The sequence below is a fragment of the Corythoichthys intestinalis genome, chromosome 7 (assembly GCF_030265065.1).
Source record: "Corythoichthys intestinalis isolate RoL2023-P3 chromosome 7, ASM3026506v1, whole genome shotgun sequence".
In the NCBI taxonomy this organism is placed as follows: domain Eukaryota; kingdom Metazoa; phylum Chordata; class Actinopteri; order Syngnathiformes; family Syngnathidae; genus Corythoichthys; species Corythoichthys intestinalis.
In genome coordinates, this window is record NC_080401.1 from 2,079,669 (window position 1) to 2,098,171 (window position 18,503).

At 38.5% G+C, this 18,503-nt stretch overlaps 1 protein-coding gene across 6 annotated transcripts in view; it reads right to left on the reverse strand.

The window, feature by feature from the left end:
• Nucleotides 1-18,503, reverse strand: part of nlgn1 (neuroligin 1) — a 222,747-nt gene that overhangs the window by 134,297 nt on the left and 69,947 nt on the right. For 4 of the 6 annotated variants that reach the window (XM_057841073.1, XM_057841071.1, XM_057841070.1 and 1 more), the window contains one exon: nucleotides 14,924-14,983. The exons of the other annotated variants lie outside the window; for them this stretch is intronic. In XM_057841073.1, coding sequence (XP_057697056.1) covers nucleotides 14,924-14,983 — 60 coding nt within the window. The remainder of the gene's footprint in view (nucleotides 1-14,923; nucleotides 14,984-18,503) is intronic. 6 annotated transcript variants of the gene reach the window in all.

Consider the following 18,503-nt stretch of genomic DNA (forward strand, 5'->3'; position numbering starts at 1 on the left):
GCTAACGTTGTTGCTAATGCAATGCTTGTGTACTTTTTGTTGTTGTAGTTTTACGACGGTCTAAAGAGGACAATGGTTTGAGGCTATTTTATTAATAAATCAGATGAAAAAGGGAGAAGTCTGATTATTAAGGCGTCGTTCACTAGCTGTCTAGCTTTGGAAAAAGTAGACGCTTCGGAGTGAGGACAGCATAGACAGATTTAAATGACAGTTGAGTGAAATGCCCACTACAGTCCTTATGTACCGTATGTTGAATGTACAGTGGGTACAGTGAACAAGTACAGTGAACAAGTATTTGATACACTGCCAATGGGTTTTCCCATTGGCAGTGTATCAAATACTTGTTCTCCCCACTGTATATATCCATTTTGTGTCTTATCTTTCCATTCCAACAATTTATTTTACAGAATATATATATATAATTTACAGAAAAATATGGCATATTTTATAGATGGTTTGAATTGCGATTAATTGCGATTAATTACGATTAATTTTTAAGCTGTAATTAACTCGATTAAAAATTGTAATTGTTTGACAGCCCTAATATATATATGTATATATATATATATATATACAGTGATACCTCAGCTCACGAACATAATTGGTTCCCAGAAAGTGTGCGTGAGGCGAAAAGTTCGTCTTCCGAACATTTATTTCCCATAAGAAACCATTAAAATGAGAATAATCCGTTCCCAGGTCCCCATAAAACATAATTTTCTACTAAATAAGCCTTAAAACTACACAAAAATATACCTTATTTTATGTATAATAAGTGTGCTATTGTATTATAATTAAAGAAATAAACTGTACTGTATATATAAAGTTGTTTTATTTACCTTTGCGATGGTATGGGAGTGGGAGGAGTGGGAGGAGGAGGGAGGGAGTTACTGTTTGGAAGGAGAGTGTTACCGGCAAAGTGCGCAGTTAGCGTAGACTCCACTGCTGTGCCCCCCACATGCTTTTGGTTGTTAATAAAAGTGCCCACAAAAAGCCATCCGACGCCTCTGGGTGTTTGTATGCACGCCGCCTCCTTTCTGGAGAGGAAATCGGGCGAACCGAAGACAACCGACGACAACGAGCCAACGTGACTCGCCGGTCCACTTCTCACGACGGTGGGAAGCTGAAAGCACCGCCAATTACCAGTCGAGGGCGAATTGGTAACACGAGTCACCTTCCATAAGGACTGTATGTAACTCTTTTTCGGTCCCATAATAGCAAAAGTACACTCAATATGGTCCAAAATGTCTATCAAACACAAACCACGTCCGCACTCAACGAAAGGGAGGGGACGAACTGGGACGCCGTGAGCGTGCGTCAGCTTCTCGTGGCGCTGTCCGACCGCGTGGCTTGGTTCGTCCGCCGAAAACTAGTTCGCCAGCAGAGACTATATGCTCGTGAATTTAATGTTCTTGAGGCGAAAAGTTCGTGAGCTTAAGCGTTCGTGAGCCGAGGTATCACTGTATATATATATATATATATATATATATATATATATATATATATATATATATATATATATATATATACACACATCTTGACACTGTTCGAGTTGAATCAACTGTTCAAGTTGTTGTTGGCAGCGTTTGAAAGCTTAGGTTTAAAGAAATTCTAAATATCCATCTTGCCTCCTCTAGTGTAGTTTTGGCTAAGCAAAGCAAAGGATAGTCTCCAAGGTGCAAGTCACGTGATCTGTTTGAAAAATGATTTTGACCCATTATGAAAACTTTACGTTGTAGGATTTTTGTTCATTTAATTAATTTTTGTTGTTTGTTTTATTGCTTTACAACTTTTAGAAACAACATTTTAACGGCTAGGTCTTTATTTCAAAGGGGAAGTTCAGAATTTTTTACATTAGGCTTTATCTTGGAGTCAGCGGGGGTTTAATTAGTCGTTGGAGTTGATTTCAACAAATTTTGTGCAGTTTGTCAGTTAGTTGTTAGTTTTAGGGCTCCGGAATGGCTAAGCAAGGGCAAGTCAATGGTGGTCGACTAATTAAAGCCCCGCTAACTCAAAGATTAAGCCTTATGTGAAAAACTCAATTACACGCGATGACATTTTTATGTTATTTTTATGTTGAGGCGGCAAAAGGGGAAAAAATGGTAAAAAGTAACTGATAAGTTACTTTTAAAGTAATTTAGTTACTTTTATAATAAAGTAATCCGTAAAGTAACTAGATTACTTTTTTGAGGTGTAATCATTAACCAGTAATTAAATTACTTTTTTAAGTAATCCGTGACAACACTGGCAGCGGTGCACGGAAAATATGTCCATGTGGTGGTGTTAATGAAGCTCAAACACCATTGGCTGCTGTCTATTTACCATCAAAGAAGAAAATTAATTAGAGCCAGCACTGTGTTTGAATGTCATACTGCCTTTCGAATAGTATCCAAACTGCCTTTCGAATAGTAAAATTTATCATTGTTGTTAAAAAAAAAAAATAGAAAATGACGGTCAGTGGCCGTTATGGCAGAACGTATGGAATCACAGCAGTGCCCAAAAATAAATAAATCTGTTTTAAATTGAAATAAATGAATAAGGAAAAATATGAACAAATATTTTGTCATTGACTTTCACCTTTGTCATTAAAAATCACAAAAGGAGAAAACAATGATAATTTTTTGTCATTGACTTTTCTATTTCACTTGCTTATTTTTGTTTTTAACGAAAGGAATGGTCTATCGATCAAATGGCGTTGTGAGGGAATGAAACTAAAACTTTTCAACCTAACTTAAAAGTAGGTCAAATGTATTTAAACTAAAAGTCTGTCTACAAATTATAAGGTAAAGACGAATAAATAAATAAATAAGAATTGCCCAAATAAAATTTGATACAAAATTAATAATTCTGATAAATCCCAGGTCTTTGGCAGTTATGGCAGAGCGTATGAAATCACAGGAGTGTCAAAATAAAAAATATATGACTAAATAAATGAATATAAACAGGAATAAATTAAAATACAAAAGTATATATCGTTATTGACTTTCACTTTTGTCAATAAAAATCACTAAAGGAAAAAAAAAGACGATTTTTGTCAATGATTTTTTTAGTTCGCTTGTCTTTTCTATTTTGCTTTTAACAAATCTGTCAATCACATGTCTTTGGGAGGGACTGAAACTAAAACTAATGTCAACTAAACTTAAAGTTGGTTAAATGTATTTAAAGAACAAATCTGTCTACAAATAATAAGGTAAAGACAAATAAATGCATAAATAAATACATCGTGCGTACGTACTTACTGTACGTACACACACACACACACACACACACACACACACACACACACACACACAATGAATTACCCAAATGAAATTTGACACAAAACTAATAATTCTGATCATTCCCAAGTACCGACATATTACCATCAAGAGTGGAATACGTCTCTGTCTTAATGACATGAGTATCCGTGTATTTTGTGTGATTTGGAATAGGTAGTATAACGCCACCTCAACAACATCTGGGCTGCATTTCAATAAAGGTTTTATGCACCCTCGCTCACTTGCCCTAGGGACTTGCCCTAGAGGGGATCCTCGCCGCAATCTTAAGGGCCGATCCATTTCCCAAAACAGCTGAAGTGAACTTGGTGAGATCGACCCTTTGAGGGCTTAGTGATCAAGTCAACAACGATGGTCACTTCAGAGCTCCCTATACCACACAATGCATTGCAGTGGTCTATGGAAAATATGTCCATGTGGTGGTGATAATGAAGCTCAAACACCGTTGGCTGCTGCTTGACAACGAACAAGAAGAAAGAGAATTAAGAGCCAGTACGGTGTTTGAATGTTATACCAAACTGCCTTTCGAATTGTAAAATTCATAAATGTGGTTAAAAAATAAAAATTAGACTGTCTTTGGCAGTTATGGCAGAGCTTATGAAATCACAGGAGTGCCAAAATAAAAAATTAATGAATAAATACATAAAGAGAAATAAAATTAAAAAGTACAGTATCTCATTATTGACTTTCACTTTTGTAATTAAATATCACAAAAGGAAAAAAAAAAGACAATTTTTGTCACTGACTTTTGTATTTTGTAAATCTGTTAATCAAATGTCATTGGGAGGGACTGAAACTAAAACTAATGTCAACTAAACTTAAAGTTGGTTAAATGTATTTAAAGAACAAATCCGTCTACAAATTATAAGGTAAAGAGCAATAAATGCATAAATACATAAAAAAATAAATAATGAATTGCCCAAATAAAATTTGATACAAAACTAATAATTCTGATCATTCCCAAGTACCGACGTATTGCCATCAAGCGCGGATTACGTCTCCGTCTTATTGACATAAGTCTCGGTACATTTTGTGTGATTTGGAATAGGCAGTATAGCGCCACTTCAACAACATATGGTTAAACCATGATTGTCTGGCCTGTGAGTGAACGAGGGCAAGTGTGTTTCATTCACATCTTTCACTCCCTCCGCCCATTTTCCATCTACCCTCCAAGTGGCCTCCGTGTGACGTCATAGCAAGTGCCTAGGGCAAATGAGCAAGGGTGAACTTACTTTTACGTAGCTAGTAGCTCAAGTGAAGTGTGGCGTCTACATGGTATTTGTATACCGGTGTGTATTGTGCAGTTGTGTTGAATGCATGCCTGTTTCCTTGTTAGTTTCACAAACTTAAACGAATTACTTCATATAAAAACAAGAAAAGACAAAGACTTGTGTTTTATTGGAGGGCATTCAGTGTGAGTTAGCTGTCAGGCAATACACAAGGAAACGCACTGTTTTGGACAGTACACTTACACATGTTTATGTTTTTTAAGCTAAAATGTCACAAAATAATACAGACATACAATGGCATTTCCAAAAGAAACAAAAATATACATATTTTATCCTCCGCAACACTCGCAGAAAAAGAGGGAGAGGAAATAAAGTACTCTAACATGTTTACTCTAACACTTTTTTTTTGGTATTGGATTAGGACTCTTTATCGGCAAATTCTAAAAAATCAGGTGACTCGGACTCGGTGCTAAAATATGCAACTGGGACATCCCTATTTTAAGTGATATAAAGTGGGCCGGTCTGAGACATGAAATTCCCGGGCTGAAAATGAATCCCACTCCGGCCCTGGTTGGCGGGCAGCTTTGAAGAGTTGATGAGGAAAATGAAAGACAAAGGACGAATGTGGTCCAAACTGAGAAACAGCAGTTGAACCAGATTAGTTGAATATAATGAAATAAGGAGATCTCTGGTGGAGATCTGATGGAAAGGCTGTTTGTCTTGACTAAGGTTTTTTTTTTCAGTTGTGAATAATCTAATTAATTACTTTTTCCATCTTTTCAACGACGTTACCGTTACTGAGGATGTGAAGGTGCGCGTAACTACAATTAGGTTGAATGAAGTGCAAGTTGTCTGATTTTGTCGCACAGGTTACTCCCTGCTTGCCACCCCTGGAAAGTGCAGAGCGAAAGGGGGGGGGGGGCAAGGGGGTGGTGACGCCATGCGAACGCAATGATGATGGGCTAGGTGGCTCAGCGCGTTAGCATAGCATTATTTTTCTCTTTAGCATTAGTATTTAGCATGGCGAGTGTCATCTTAAACTCTTGGGCAACCTTTTTTTTTTTTTTTACATACAGTCCAGGTGGGTACAATTCATTGAAAATAATGTACTGTTTTCCTGCTGAGTGTGCATTATCATCGCCAAGTTGGCGTCCTTGTAGACTGTACAATATATTAAAAATTAGTTTTTATAATCAAGCACCTTGGCAGGAGGAATAAAGAGGAATCTGTCGATTCAGCCACTTTAACTGAGGATTTTTCAGGAAGTCACCATCAATAAATGAAATGCTTGGGTGAAAGAAAATTGTGTTAACAAACCCACTAAATTTGAATTATTAAATATAGTTAGCATTTTCTTTTTTTTTATTAAGGTTTCGACATAGGGAAAAATAAGCCCAGGCATTCAGGTCTCAGACTCTGTAGGCATGACTGTGCTCAAAGCACTCGAGTGCTAAATCTCTACTTATTACCATAGCTTTTGGGCGAACAGCCTACACTTGTTACGATGTGAATTATACTTTTATTCATAAAATTAAAAAAAAAAAAAAAAAAAAATCAAATGTATTCATTTAAATTTAGTTCTGTCCCACTGCTGAAAAAAAATCCTCAAAGAAGAACTGTACACAAATATATGTCTCACTCTAAACAATTTATATAAATTGAGAGTGTGAAATACTGAACAACAGTTATGCGATGTCTGTGTACTGTATGTACGCCGGGTAAAAAAATAAATGGTACATGTTTTTGGTCCCATGTTTTTTAGGAGCTGGACACTTCTACATATTCTATAAACACCTTCAAACATCGTATATCCACATCTCTCCAGATCTGTATTAGTGAGCGTTATCACAATGCTGATTAGATAGCAGATTTTTGCAAAGGTATACCTTAGGCTGGCCACAACTAAATTAAATTAACAACAAACAACTAAAGTCTGAGTCAGAAACCACGGAATTAAAGTCTGCAGAGTCTGAAAACCAGCTAGTGACCACCCTTTTGCCTTACGTAGTGCAACCTATCTCCTTTGAGTTGGTTTTAGTGTTTTTTTTTTGTTTTCAATTTGTCCAGCTCAAATGGAATGCATAATATGCCATTATGAATCTTTCATCATTATCATCACTATGGCTGTGATCGTGGCTTTTTATTTACATAGGTATCTCTACTTACGAACGTCTCTATAAACATTATTTTCAGGTTATATGTTTAAGCGAGAAAACATTGCCTCTTGTTTAGAAAGAATTTCAGGTTACGAGAGGCAAAAATACTATATAATACGTTAAAAGATATATATGTACTTCATGCTTTCAAATAACGTGCCATAAGATCCTATTGGTCATATTTCCTATCATGTTTAGTAATGGAATTCCACTCTCCTATTGACCTATTGTTGATGACGTTTCAATTTGGGTGTTGCAGTATGGTGACGTGCACAGGCGCGACAGTGTTATTGTTGCGGGTCGACGTTTGAGCTAAATGAGCACAAGGCTCCTCGTGTTTTTGTCTCATACAAAGTTTTTTGAAGCCGACAGACAGGTTATTACATTAGTAGAACATTAGAGCATAGGTCTCCTCGCATTTTTGTGTCACGAAGCGTGAGACAGGCGATAGGCACCATCAATCTCGTGAAAGAGGACATTGCCTCACTCTATTGGGAAGATGTATTTTTTTCTTTGCATTTTGTTCTGTTATCTACTTCATTACATGTATTAACAGTTAGGTTAGGTACAGGACTGTCTCAGTATACTGTCCTGTATATGGAATTATTCAAAGGTTTTTGGCTGTTCTTTTGTTTCGGTTTTACTCCAATTATAAAATTTAATGTGGCGTGTCAGTAGTCCTTGGAACAGATTATGGCATTGACATGTAAAACGCGTCTCTATTCACGAATTTTTCGGGTTATGAAACTACTTTCAGAACCAATTAATGTCGTAAGTAGAGGTACCACTCTGTTTTGATTTTTGTTATGCAGAGAATGCAGCTGGACAAAAAAGGGGGTTTGGGGGAACAGACGGAAAGAAAGAACAGAAGTGAAACAAAAGATCTGACATCCTACCTAATGTAAGTAGGGTTGTTATTGCGATACGACTATACCTACCAGAGGACACCATGATACCAAACAACCGAAGGACAAGTGGAAGAGGGGACAGGTCATATTGAAAGCTAAAGGGTAAGGTACTGTGCAAGCAGTGTTAATAATGTGTAATGAGGGATGCAAGTATCGATCAAACAATTCATTATCTCCTATTATAATGAAGAAATCAACGCCCTTCTCTTCAGCTCAAACCCTGGAACCAACAATGTTATCTACCTGAACGTGTCTGGTTGCTCCTCGTCATGCATATACCCACTGAAGCGTGTGTTACTCATGTAGAAAATAAAAATTTGCAGGAGCCATTGGGTAGCATGGAGACGCCTCCGCCAACTCAAGGGGGCAGTGGGTCCCTCTACCCAATGTCCTAGCGAATGGAAAACCATCAGCGTCCCAGAACCAAGGATTGTTTCCCCTAGCCCATCCGTGTTGCCACCTACCATCCTTTGGGAATAGGACGGAAGGATGTGCAACCACCCACTCCTACCACCCACCCATACCCAACTCAGCCACTGCTCCAGCCTCCCATTCGATCGGGACCGCAGCATACCCCAAGGTCCAGGGCATGAGAGGACCCTCACCTAGAGAGATTAAACCCGGAATCCCACTGGGTCAGCTGCGCTGTGCACAGCTCCGTCCCGGATGACGCAATGAATACGTTCGTCTAGTCAATACGAGGTGGTCCACATAATCCGCTCAGCTCCAATCCGGATCTGCCTGAGTCCAGCCTCTGCGATCTGTCAAAACTAAAATTATGGACGAGGTCTATATGCTGGGCTGTCAACCTGAAGCCGGATCGAGCCCTGCCGTTTAGCACGCTCCAAATAGAAAATAGAATGGCAGCAATATTCGGTCTTTCAAAGTGAATAATGTTTATAAAAGTATTATGCATCTAATTTTAACTATATTTTATTGAAATGTACACAAAACAAGATGTATATACGAAGGTCATCTGCATGGGATGCATAGTGCTTGTGTATCTCGAAACAATATAATATATTTTAAAATGACCAGAGGAAATTACATTCTTCCTAAAAGTATTGTCGCATCACCAGGAAGCCTGCAATGATGCGTCAGCGCGACCCTCCTATTGGTGAGTTTGATGCAGCAACGCGACGCTCTCATTGGTGGGTTACTGACATCACAATTGAGTGCAGAGAAAAATAAGCAGTAAAAAGTGAGCTGCCCTTTCTTCCTTATCCGCTTCTGTAAATTCCCTGCTCTGTGGAGGGATGCTAGACGGATTTATACAGATAATGTCAGCTCGGAGAGTGCTTAAGCCCTCCTTTTCCACCACAGAGGCCTCAGTAGTGGCATGCCACTTTCCACGCAGTTTGTGCCCAGGAAGCCTCTCTAGACTGCAGTTCTTGAAGCCTGGTTAGCTTCAACCTCTGATGTATGTTCCACCATCAGTTCTGTGCTTGAGTTGCATTCATCCATTACAGTAGTGTTGACGCACTGCAAGCTATGGTTTTCATCCAGTTGTTGCGCTTCACTCGACTTGCTTGACCCTAATAGCAGAAAGTAGTCAATGCAAGGCTCCTGTCTCTCTTCCCTTAAGCACCTTTTAAATATACCTTTCTGCATTGATGGTACCTTTCCAGATGTGCAAGCTATCCATCCCACATGCACTCATGCAAACCCATGCCATCACAGAGGCAGGCTTCTGAACTGAGCGGTGATAACAACTTTGGGTGTCCTTGCTGCACTTCTGGATCCTATTTAGAAATGGCTTCTTCTTTGCACTGTAGAGTTTAAGACGGCATTGGCGGATGGCGGTGGGTTGTGTTCATCGACAGTGGTTTCTGCAAATATTGCTGTGCCCATTGTGTTGCTTTCTTTACACTAATCTTTCTGTTTGTGGTGCAGTGTCGGTTTACTTGTTGGTTGCGTTTGAGTGCGATCGAGGTTCTATACAATTGGCCTGGGGGGCTAGCAGTAATCAAACGATCTCTGCAGGTCGTCCGAGTCCAAATGCATAGGACATCAATCGCTATCAATTGTACTGAAATATGAGCCACCCAGTTCATATGGATTGGATGTCTGTCACTTAATGGCAGGAAATGAATTAAGGGCCCGAAGATCATGTCCATCTATATGGTTTTCTGGCCTTCATTCTCTGAATCTATGGATGATGTTAGTCCCATCCACCACTGAGTGCTGACTGGATGTGTGACAACAGATATTTGCGGGTAATCTATAATATCAGTGGGGAGATTCGCGTTTTGATGCTATTAAGCTAATTAGCAGGAAAAGACTGCAAAAAGTATAAGCATTTTCTAACTTCTTAGCGTCGGTGTTATCCTAATTTTTAAGTGAGCTACGTGAGGGAAAAGATGTATCATAACATGAGTCAAATCGAATGTAAACAAACATTAAAATAAATATAAAAACGAATGTATCGAATCATTTTAATAATAGGGAAATTGACTAGCATCTTTGTCTATTCATGTTTTATTGTTAGATAACTCCCCTAAATAAGTTTAAGCAAACATAATAAATATGTCAGTGTCCAAGTGACACTTCCTGCTTTGATGAGGTTGCCAGTTTGATTTTGTTTGCTGTGCCTAATTTAGCCTTTTATTGTGTTTGCTGTTATTTTTTACAGATGTTTTGTTGTTGCATGGGTTTTATTGATTGGACTTAATAATTGGAACACAACACAAACACAGGAACTTAAAGGACCACACCCCCCATGACTCGCGATTAGCTAGTGCCCCTGTATAAGGAGAAGTACACGCAAGTGCGAGCGTGGGGGTCCTGCGTACCTGGCCAGTAGATACGTGAACACGCACGCAAGGCAAAGCAAGCAATCATCGGAGCGACTTGGAGGCAATCGGGCGGAGGAGGCGGCAGAGCAGCACGAGGATGTGAAAATACTTGATCAACACCTCTACCAAGCTAAGTAAAAGTAGTCCGTACCGGTATTGTGGCAATCATGTGGCTAAAGGTGTTCTTCCCCCCTAGGACGCAGCCACAATCAAGAGGTGGAAGAGAAGCAGCCGCAAGGGACGCCACGGGTTGCGAGGAGAGACACCGCATGATTACCGCCTTCCTCTGTCTGGCCAAAATGCTTTATCGATAATCATCAAGCACTGTTTTGTTCTATTTTAACGAATTGTTTTGAAACGTTTTAGTAATCTTTTAACCAGCTTTTTTAACACCGCCAGTTAGTTTTAAATGTTTTTTTTTTTTTTTTAACATTGTTTTTTTCTGAATTAAAAAAATTGTTAAGGTCCCTAATTGTGTTATTTTCTAATTGTGGAAACAAAAACGTTGGTCCAAAAATAACCCTCACACGCTTGTGTGACATCAGTTTGATATGGGTTAGGGTAACTCATGACAACATATCAAAATGACATATTTATTATTCACAGTTATTAAAATTGACAGCCCAACATTGTCAATTGTCATTGCAACATCGTTGGGCTGTCAATTTTTTTAATTGTATTAATGTTCTGCATTTAGCATTAGTGTGTTATGTCAGGGAAAAATGTTGGCTGGGAAGGGCCTTGGCCCTGGGGCAGCACCCACGCAGCATCTCCACTCATCTGCGGGACTATCACATGTTAGATGGGATTTGCGCATGACATGGTGATGTTAGACATACTCAAGTAGAAAACCTCGGTGTCACGATTAGCGATGAGACAGCATAGAATAGGATGCCAACATACTCACACTCACAAGGGATTCACACAAATACTGGGTTCTAGAGCATATGGCTGATTTGAGAGCACTCCACCCCTCCCAATCACTTATCTCTCAGACCCCCAGCGTCCCCTCTTTCCTTGGCTATCAAGCCCCCCACATGGTGTCAACCGGAAATACAACTAGCAAACGATAGCACCAACATATTCATAGTTAGTTAGTGTAGGCGTTCAATATATTTCTTGTTGTTGTTTGTGCTTATTCTGTCTCTCTCTCCCTCTATTCTTCTGTTCCCCCATATCCCCTTCCTGTTTGCTGCTTTGTCCTAATAAACGAGGTACATTGAATGATCACAATGGAAGTATGTCATACTCCCATGTGATGCATTAAAACTGTTCAGACCAGTCGGACACTCAGATCTCCATTCTTCGTGTCAAGCAGCTGAACAGGACAGGTTAAAAAAAAGATAAAGAGAAAGACAGTCGACAAAGTTCCCTCTTGTATTCTGTCTATTAAGCAAATCCTGCAGAAACTGTTATAAAACCTTTTGGAAAAATATTCAAACACCTTAATGTCTGACACTTCTACTTTTAGATGTTTACTGAAAGACCTAATCAGTTGGCAGACTCTGAGAATGAAGAAGAAGAGCCCCTACTGCCCGGTGGACCAATAAGACCTCCAGGTATACTAACACCTACACATTGGTCGCTTGGAATTGTACTTAAGCCAGATATGATGCAGTAGCTATGTTAACCTGGTAGCCTGATAATTCATGAATAGGTCTTGAGTCACTGATATAAACACCTCAGTCTGTCTTAGTTGAGTTGAGATGAATGGTCAAAAGTCTATTACTTTTTTAAGCAGAATGAAGGGCCTGTATCATCTTTAGATGATCATTAGATGTAGAATGGGACAATAGTACACTAATTGTGTGATCTTGATTAATAATATGGTCTGAAATAAAATAATTGAAGTTCCCTTTTTTTCTTGTTTTAAATAGACATATCTAAATCAACAGCTGATGGACCGTTCCAGCCATATCTGAAGCTCTATGCTAGAACACTCCAGAGTGACAGGAGGAGAAACTTTCAAGCCTCGTGGTACCATAAACACTCATGGCTTGAATACCTTCAGACCCAAGACTCTGCATAGTGCTTTGCATGAAGGCATTTTGGCCTCCCAAATATAGTCAGTGTTTACTTCAGTGTGGGTTCCACCATCGATGAAGATAGAGCCAGGGGTGTCCAAAATTTTTGCAAAGGGGGCCAGATTGGGTGTGGTAAAAATGTGGGGGGCTGACCTTGGCTGATGTCCTTTACGTAGACCAATATATATATGCAAATTTTAGCAAGCCATTCTGTGTATCACATTTACTTTATAATTTTTTTTAAATTAATAATTTCAACAATCTCGCAACTAGCCTTTGTGGCGTTCTCTTTCGACTCTCGGGCTCTTGCAAAATACTGCTGCTGTGAAATTAAACTAACTTCAAGTTGCTTCAATTTCTCGCAGAAGTAATTCACTTTTGTATGTTCTTTTTTATGCACTTTTGAGCGAATTGTATATAGTTTGTAGTGTCATTTGTAACATACCGGTACTTGAGTTGACTTTTCATGGTCCATTTTGCTGGCCATTATTTAAAATTGTGTGTACCTTGTTCAGGCTATAGTAAAAATTAAAAAATTGTGTGTACCTTGTTCAGGCTATAATAAAAATAAATAGATTTAAAAAAAACAAAAAAACAGTTTTTCCTAATCATATCTATGTAGTACTGGTACACCATCGTAATCACGACATGCTGAGTTGAACATCGCCCCAGTCCTCTCATACTGATGTTACGATTGCAAATATCGACAAGAGCAAAACAAATAAATTATGAATAGAAATCTGAATAATAATTAAATAATAGTAATAATTATACCTGTAATAATGTAACAGCTAATGTGGCGAATGTGTTTGCGTGGTGTACCTGAACGCATAGCGTGGCTGACTTGATAGAGTGAGCTTTCACTTTGTTTCCTTGCTGTGGGGGAGGTTGTGTTGCGCAAGTTGGTAGAATAAATGATTAGAAGCCTAACGAAGCTGGCGATTTTTTTGGCGATGTTACCACCAATAATAATTGCCACCTTAACTTTTAAAGTCTGGCGAACAGAGGAGGACCGCCGAGAGACCGTCATAGACCGTCTACAGATGTATTGTTGGGCAAGCCATATCACGGATGCGCACCCCACGCTGATATTTTTCTATCATATCTATCTTAATGTCAATGGCAACGGTGAGCATCACCTTTTTCCTTTTTTTCCAGCTCATGCACTAACAATGTTGGAACCCATGTTGATTTCTCTCACAAGAAAATCTGCTGTGCGTCCGTCTTGCTGGAAAACAAAGAACCTGCGGTGCTGTCATAGATTGTCGTATTTAAAGCATGTCATCAGATGTAGAAACAAATGGCTAGTCAAATTTTACGTCGAATGTCGAAAAGATCGTGTGTTGAAGCGATCGTATGTCGAGCTACCACTGTACTTTGTCGGTATATTGGGTTACATTTCCATTGTGTAAGCATCTTTGTTACTTTACTTGCAGGATTCAGAAAAAAAGTTAGATACACTGAATATTATTTAATCTTTTCCACCATTACCTGCATTCCAAATATTGCGTTGGTGTGTGTTTTAGGTGCTCTAAATACCCCTATATTTTCCAGTGAGAGTACCACTCCGCAATGATCACATACAGTAACCATCCTGGCCACCCCACCGAAAATTTCCTGGCTCCACCATTGTACTCAAGCTCTCCTGTTTACTTTCGTTTCAGAGTCGAGCCATTTTTGATGATACCATCATCCTATGGAAGTGTGAAGAAAGAAAACTATTTTGCATCAAAAATTTGTTTTCTGAATATAGAAATTAGTTGATTAAAAAAGCTGCTGTGAGCGTTTTTTTTCCTCACACTTGTAGTTTGTCCAACCACCAAGTGTTAGCTAAGTTGTAGCATTACATGCAAACTTGTCTTCATTCGGAGGGAAGGCGGGGTGCATTGCGGCACACGTCAGAGCAGAGGAGGAGGTACAGGAATGAGTCGGAGTTAGGTACCACTGAGCGCTTTAGCAGCCCCCACCAGCAGACATGAGATACTTGACAACTTCTCAAACACAGGTGAATAGTTCAGAAAACCACTCCAACTGTGTTTCTAACCAGTGAATGACCATACAGCATGATTAAAAGCTCATAAAAGTGACATTTGCATGTGACTCCCCCTTTAAAGATTTTGTATAAACAACAGCTGGTGTAAATTTACAGCACTAAATGAGATGAAAGCAGTCAGATAAAATTAAACATATTATGTTGACAAACGTCGTGTGAGAGTGTGTGGGCGTGGATAAGGCCATTAAGATGTTGAAATAAAATGACAAAGGGAATCTAGATTCGTGATTAAGTGGTTGGTCTCTACACATTGTCATGACATTTGATCAAATTCAAATTGCAACATGACTTCCCATTCGAGTCAAACATCTGTGTAGAACCGTTTATACCATGCGCAAATACCAATATGCCATCAATAGTAACTGTGCAAAGTACTTTAAATCAGAATAGATTCTAACATTTTTCATTCTACCATGACAGTGCTGATGAAAGCCATTCTATTTCGTCTTTTGTCTGTCTTTATTTATTGGATATAATAATACATACCTCCTTTCCTACATATTTTCTTGCCCGGTTTTCTTGCACATTCCTTGGATATTCTTTTGACTGTAAAATGAATACAAAACTAAAAAATAAAATGTGGCCCCCAGAACAGACAATATAAAAGGTTTGACATGCATGCACACATAGACTCACGGACACACACAAACCCATGAACTCACTTAAAAGGAGGGGATGAAATTGTAACATCAAAATAATTGTGGGTAAATGAATGGCAAATCTTATCTAAGGGGTAAAACGAAATATAAATAGGGATAGGGATAGAGTTGAATGCTCTATGGCAAAAGTGAAAAAAAATCTTTGGAGCTCTATATATTTGGAATCATTCTTTATTCTGTAAAAAATCCACTCTGAGTAGGCACTTGTTAAAATTTGGTTGCAGTATATTTGTTGTAACGGCTTAAAATAATTTCAACCATAACTTGATGATATAATAATGTATATAAATGTGACATTAAACAGTCTCTCAAGACTGATGAGAGATAAAGCAGAGGCGCTCAATGCGTCGACCGCAGTTGAACACGAGAGTAGTATTGGTAGATTGCGTGACATTAAAAAATATATATATTTAAAAATAATAATATTGTAATGGATTGGGCTGTACTGTATGGCTTCGGTATGTTTGGCTAATGTTTTGGGTGTTGTGTTTCATTGTTGTTCATGAACGCATCGAGCCACACCCGGATGGGACAGTGAGTGTGGGAACGGGTTGGAAGCGTGGAGGTCGTTCTATTATTTTGGACGTCAAATTTATATGGACAAGTTTCCGAGGTACATGCGCTTTTCTCCCTTATGTCTGCCATCAACTTCCGTTTTAGAATTACTCCATTCAAAACCACAGTGGAGCTGGAGTAACATTACTCTTCAAAATCCCTTAAAAAAGACCATTTGAAAATACCACATCCATTTGCCATCATCGCGACAGGGGAGGACAACATGTTCATGAAGGCAGATGTGGAACCAAGCTCATGCCACCACAAAGACCGGGTGTTTTTGTAACCCTGATGCCCTGGTGAAGGTGCAGTATGTTCTTCCTATCCCTGCATTTTCATGTCCAGTGCTCAAAAAATACTAAAGCTAAAATCTTGCACATGTTAGGCCAGGTGGCTTCAATATTTCCTGACTGTAGCCGACAGCCTACAATCTACGCCTAGATATCAAATGCTTATAGAACTACATGCGAAATGACAGACGGCAGCGTAAATAAATAGCCGCCATTTTGAAGCAGTAGACTTCTCAAAGAGGCTGTGTTGTAGTGAACCTTCCTAGCGAACTTAAGTAACTTTTCATCCAAAATACTCCTAAATCGGCAAAATCTTGACTTGAATCTATCTTTAAATGATTAAACAGTTTTAAAACTTTAACATGTCGAAAGTAGACAGAAGGGAACTAATGCAAAAACGGTCGCAATTTTAACAACTTTAACAGTTGATTCACAACATTAAACGATTTCCAAACATAGCAAAGGTTACTATGTTTTTTTTTTTATTGGGAAAAAAAAAACATTAAAGGTAACACGAGTTACTTTGCCAAGAAACTAATTACTCTTACCTTCAGGTAACTGAGTTACTAACTCAATTACTTTAAGAGAGAAGAAATTTAATTTTCAAAGTAAGATTAACAACACTGGTCATAAAGATGAAGTCTGCAGAATGAAAAGTGACGAAAGGGGAGATTTCATTCTGCCAATTTGTTGCCGAACACAATTTGCCTACAACTATTGCTGATCACTTCTCAGAATTAGCTAAACAAATATTTCCTGACTCAAAGATTGTATCGGTAAGTTAATTTTATCAAGTGACCTTTTTAATTGGACACACTAACAAACTACCTTCAAGTCAAACTGAATTGCGAGCTGAAGTGCCATGAATTTCAGCCATCAAGACATGATAGAAATTGCCAAAAGTGCTACATACAATTATAACAAAAGTCACTGTTAAATTTTAGTAATCATGATGTCGCTGAAGATATTGATTGTTCTTTGATTGCACCAGGTTATATGTTACAATGTTACCAATACATTCATATTATTTTAAAAATTGAGTTTTATTTTTGTTTCATATTGCACGCTATATATAACATTGTAAGATTAGTCACCTATTTGTAAGGGCATACGTCACTATTTGTAAGATTGCCAACGGCCTCGGGTTGACAGGTATGTTTTTGTTTGTCTTATTGATTTTACGATGAACTACCACTTGTTGCTTCAGTGACAGAAAATATTTCAGTGCACTGATGTAGTAATGTACGAGTAATAACGCCACTGTTCAGGCTAAATTTACGTTGACGAAGTGTGCCCCCCCCCAAAAAATGTAATGCCCCCCCCACTCCCCCCCGTAATTTCTTTCTGCAGACGGGTCTGCTCCATACGCTGTATTTTTACATAAATATATTTCCATCTTAAATTAATGCAGAAAATGCACAAATTAGTGTGTAAAGATTCACTAGAATGCGGGAAGTTACGTAGTTGATACTCTAAATGTGTGTGTGTGTGTCCCGGCACTTTTGGTAGGGCCCAAATTGATATCTTTTCATAGGGCCCAAAATCCCTGGCAGCGCCCCTGTTAGATGGCACAATTATGTCAACGCTAAATGCAAGTGTTACAAGCAGGGCCGGAGTGGGACTAATTTTCGGCACTGGAATTCCATGCCTCAGACCGGCCCACTCATTTAAAATGATGTCATTATGCATACCCGTGTTAAGTTCAGTGTTCTCTAAAGCCGTGTACCGTAATTCTGTGTATTCCAATTCAGTGCAGGTAATGGTTGTTTAACAAGTTGGCTTTATTTAACAAGTGCAACACAACATCATTTTGAACAAATTTAAAAATGGATTTTAAAAAAACTATATTAAATGATACATTTGAAAAAAAATGAATAAATAAGACCTTTTCTGCAACATCAAATATCAACAAAATGAGTGCTTACAGATAAAACAAACATAGCAACATAACAATACGAAAAATAAAGAATAAGTATTGCACATTGTAACAACTTCTAATGATACTATTATCCATCTTCCATTTCCACTTTAAAAACGCCACGTAATTGATAAAATATTAATTGTAATTTTCCACTCGCTGAACAACATGGCAATCCTACCTTCCAGCTTTGCACCTGTGGTGTGTTCATTATGGCAAATGCTTGCTGCTACATATCCCTTGTGAGGTGCCAAAGTTTCCACAATTACATATTGTCGTATCACACGGCGCAAATTGCATTTTATTCACCATCGGGCCTTACCACTTTCGTTGTAATCCTCTTTAGTTTGAGGCAGCGAGGTCATTGCATGAAAAAAATTAGCTATTTTTGCGCATTTTGCCGATTCTTTCACGAGTGCTTTTCTCTTTTTAATTCTTATTTTTTCTGCGCCATCCTTGCTCTTTTTATCCATCCGAGCATCGAGATAGAAGCTAATTTGGCTCAATACAGACTACAATTGGGGGGTAGAGCTGCATGCTGTATTTTTCATCTGCACACGTGAGGATGCGTCTGGAAAAAAAAATACTGTATATATATGTTTTTTTTTTTTTTAAGACGGCCCACAGGGACAGCGGTAACAGAA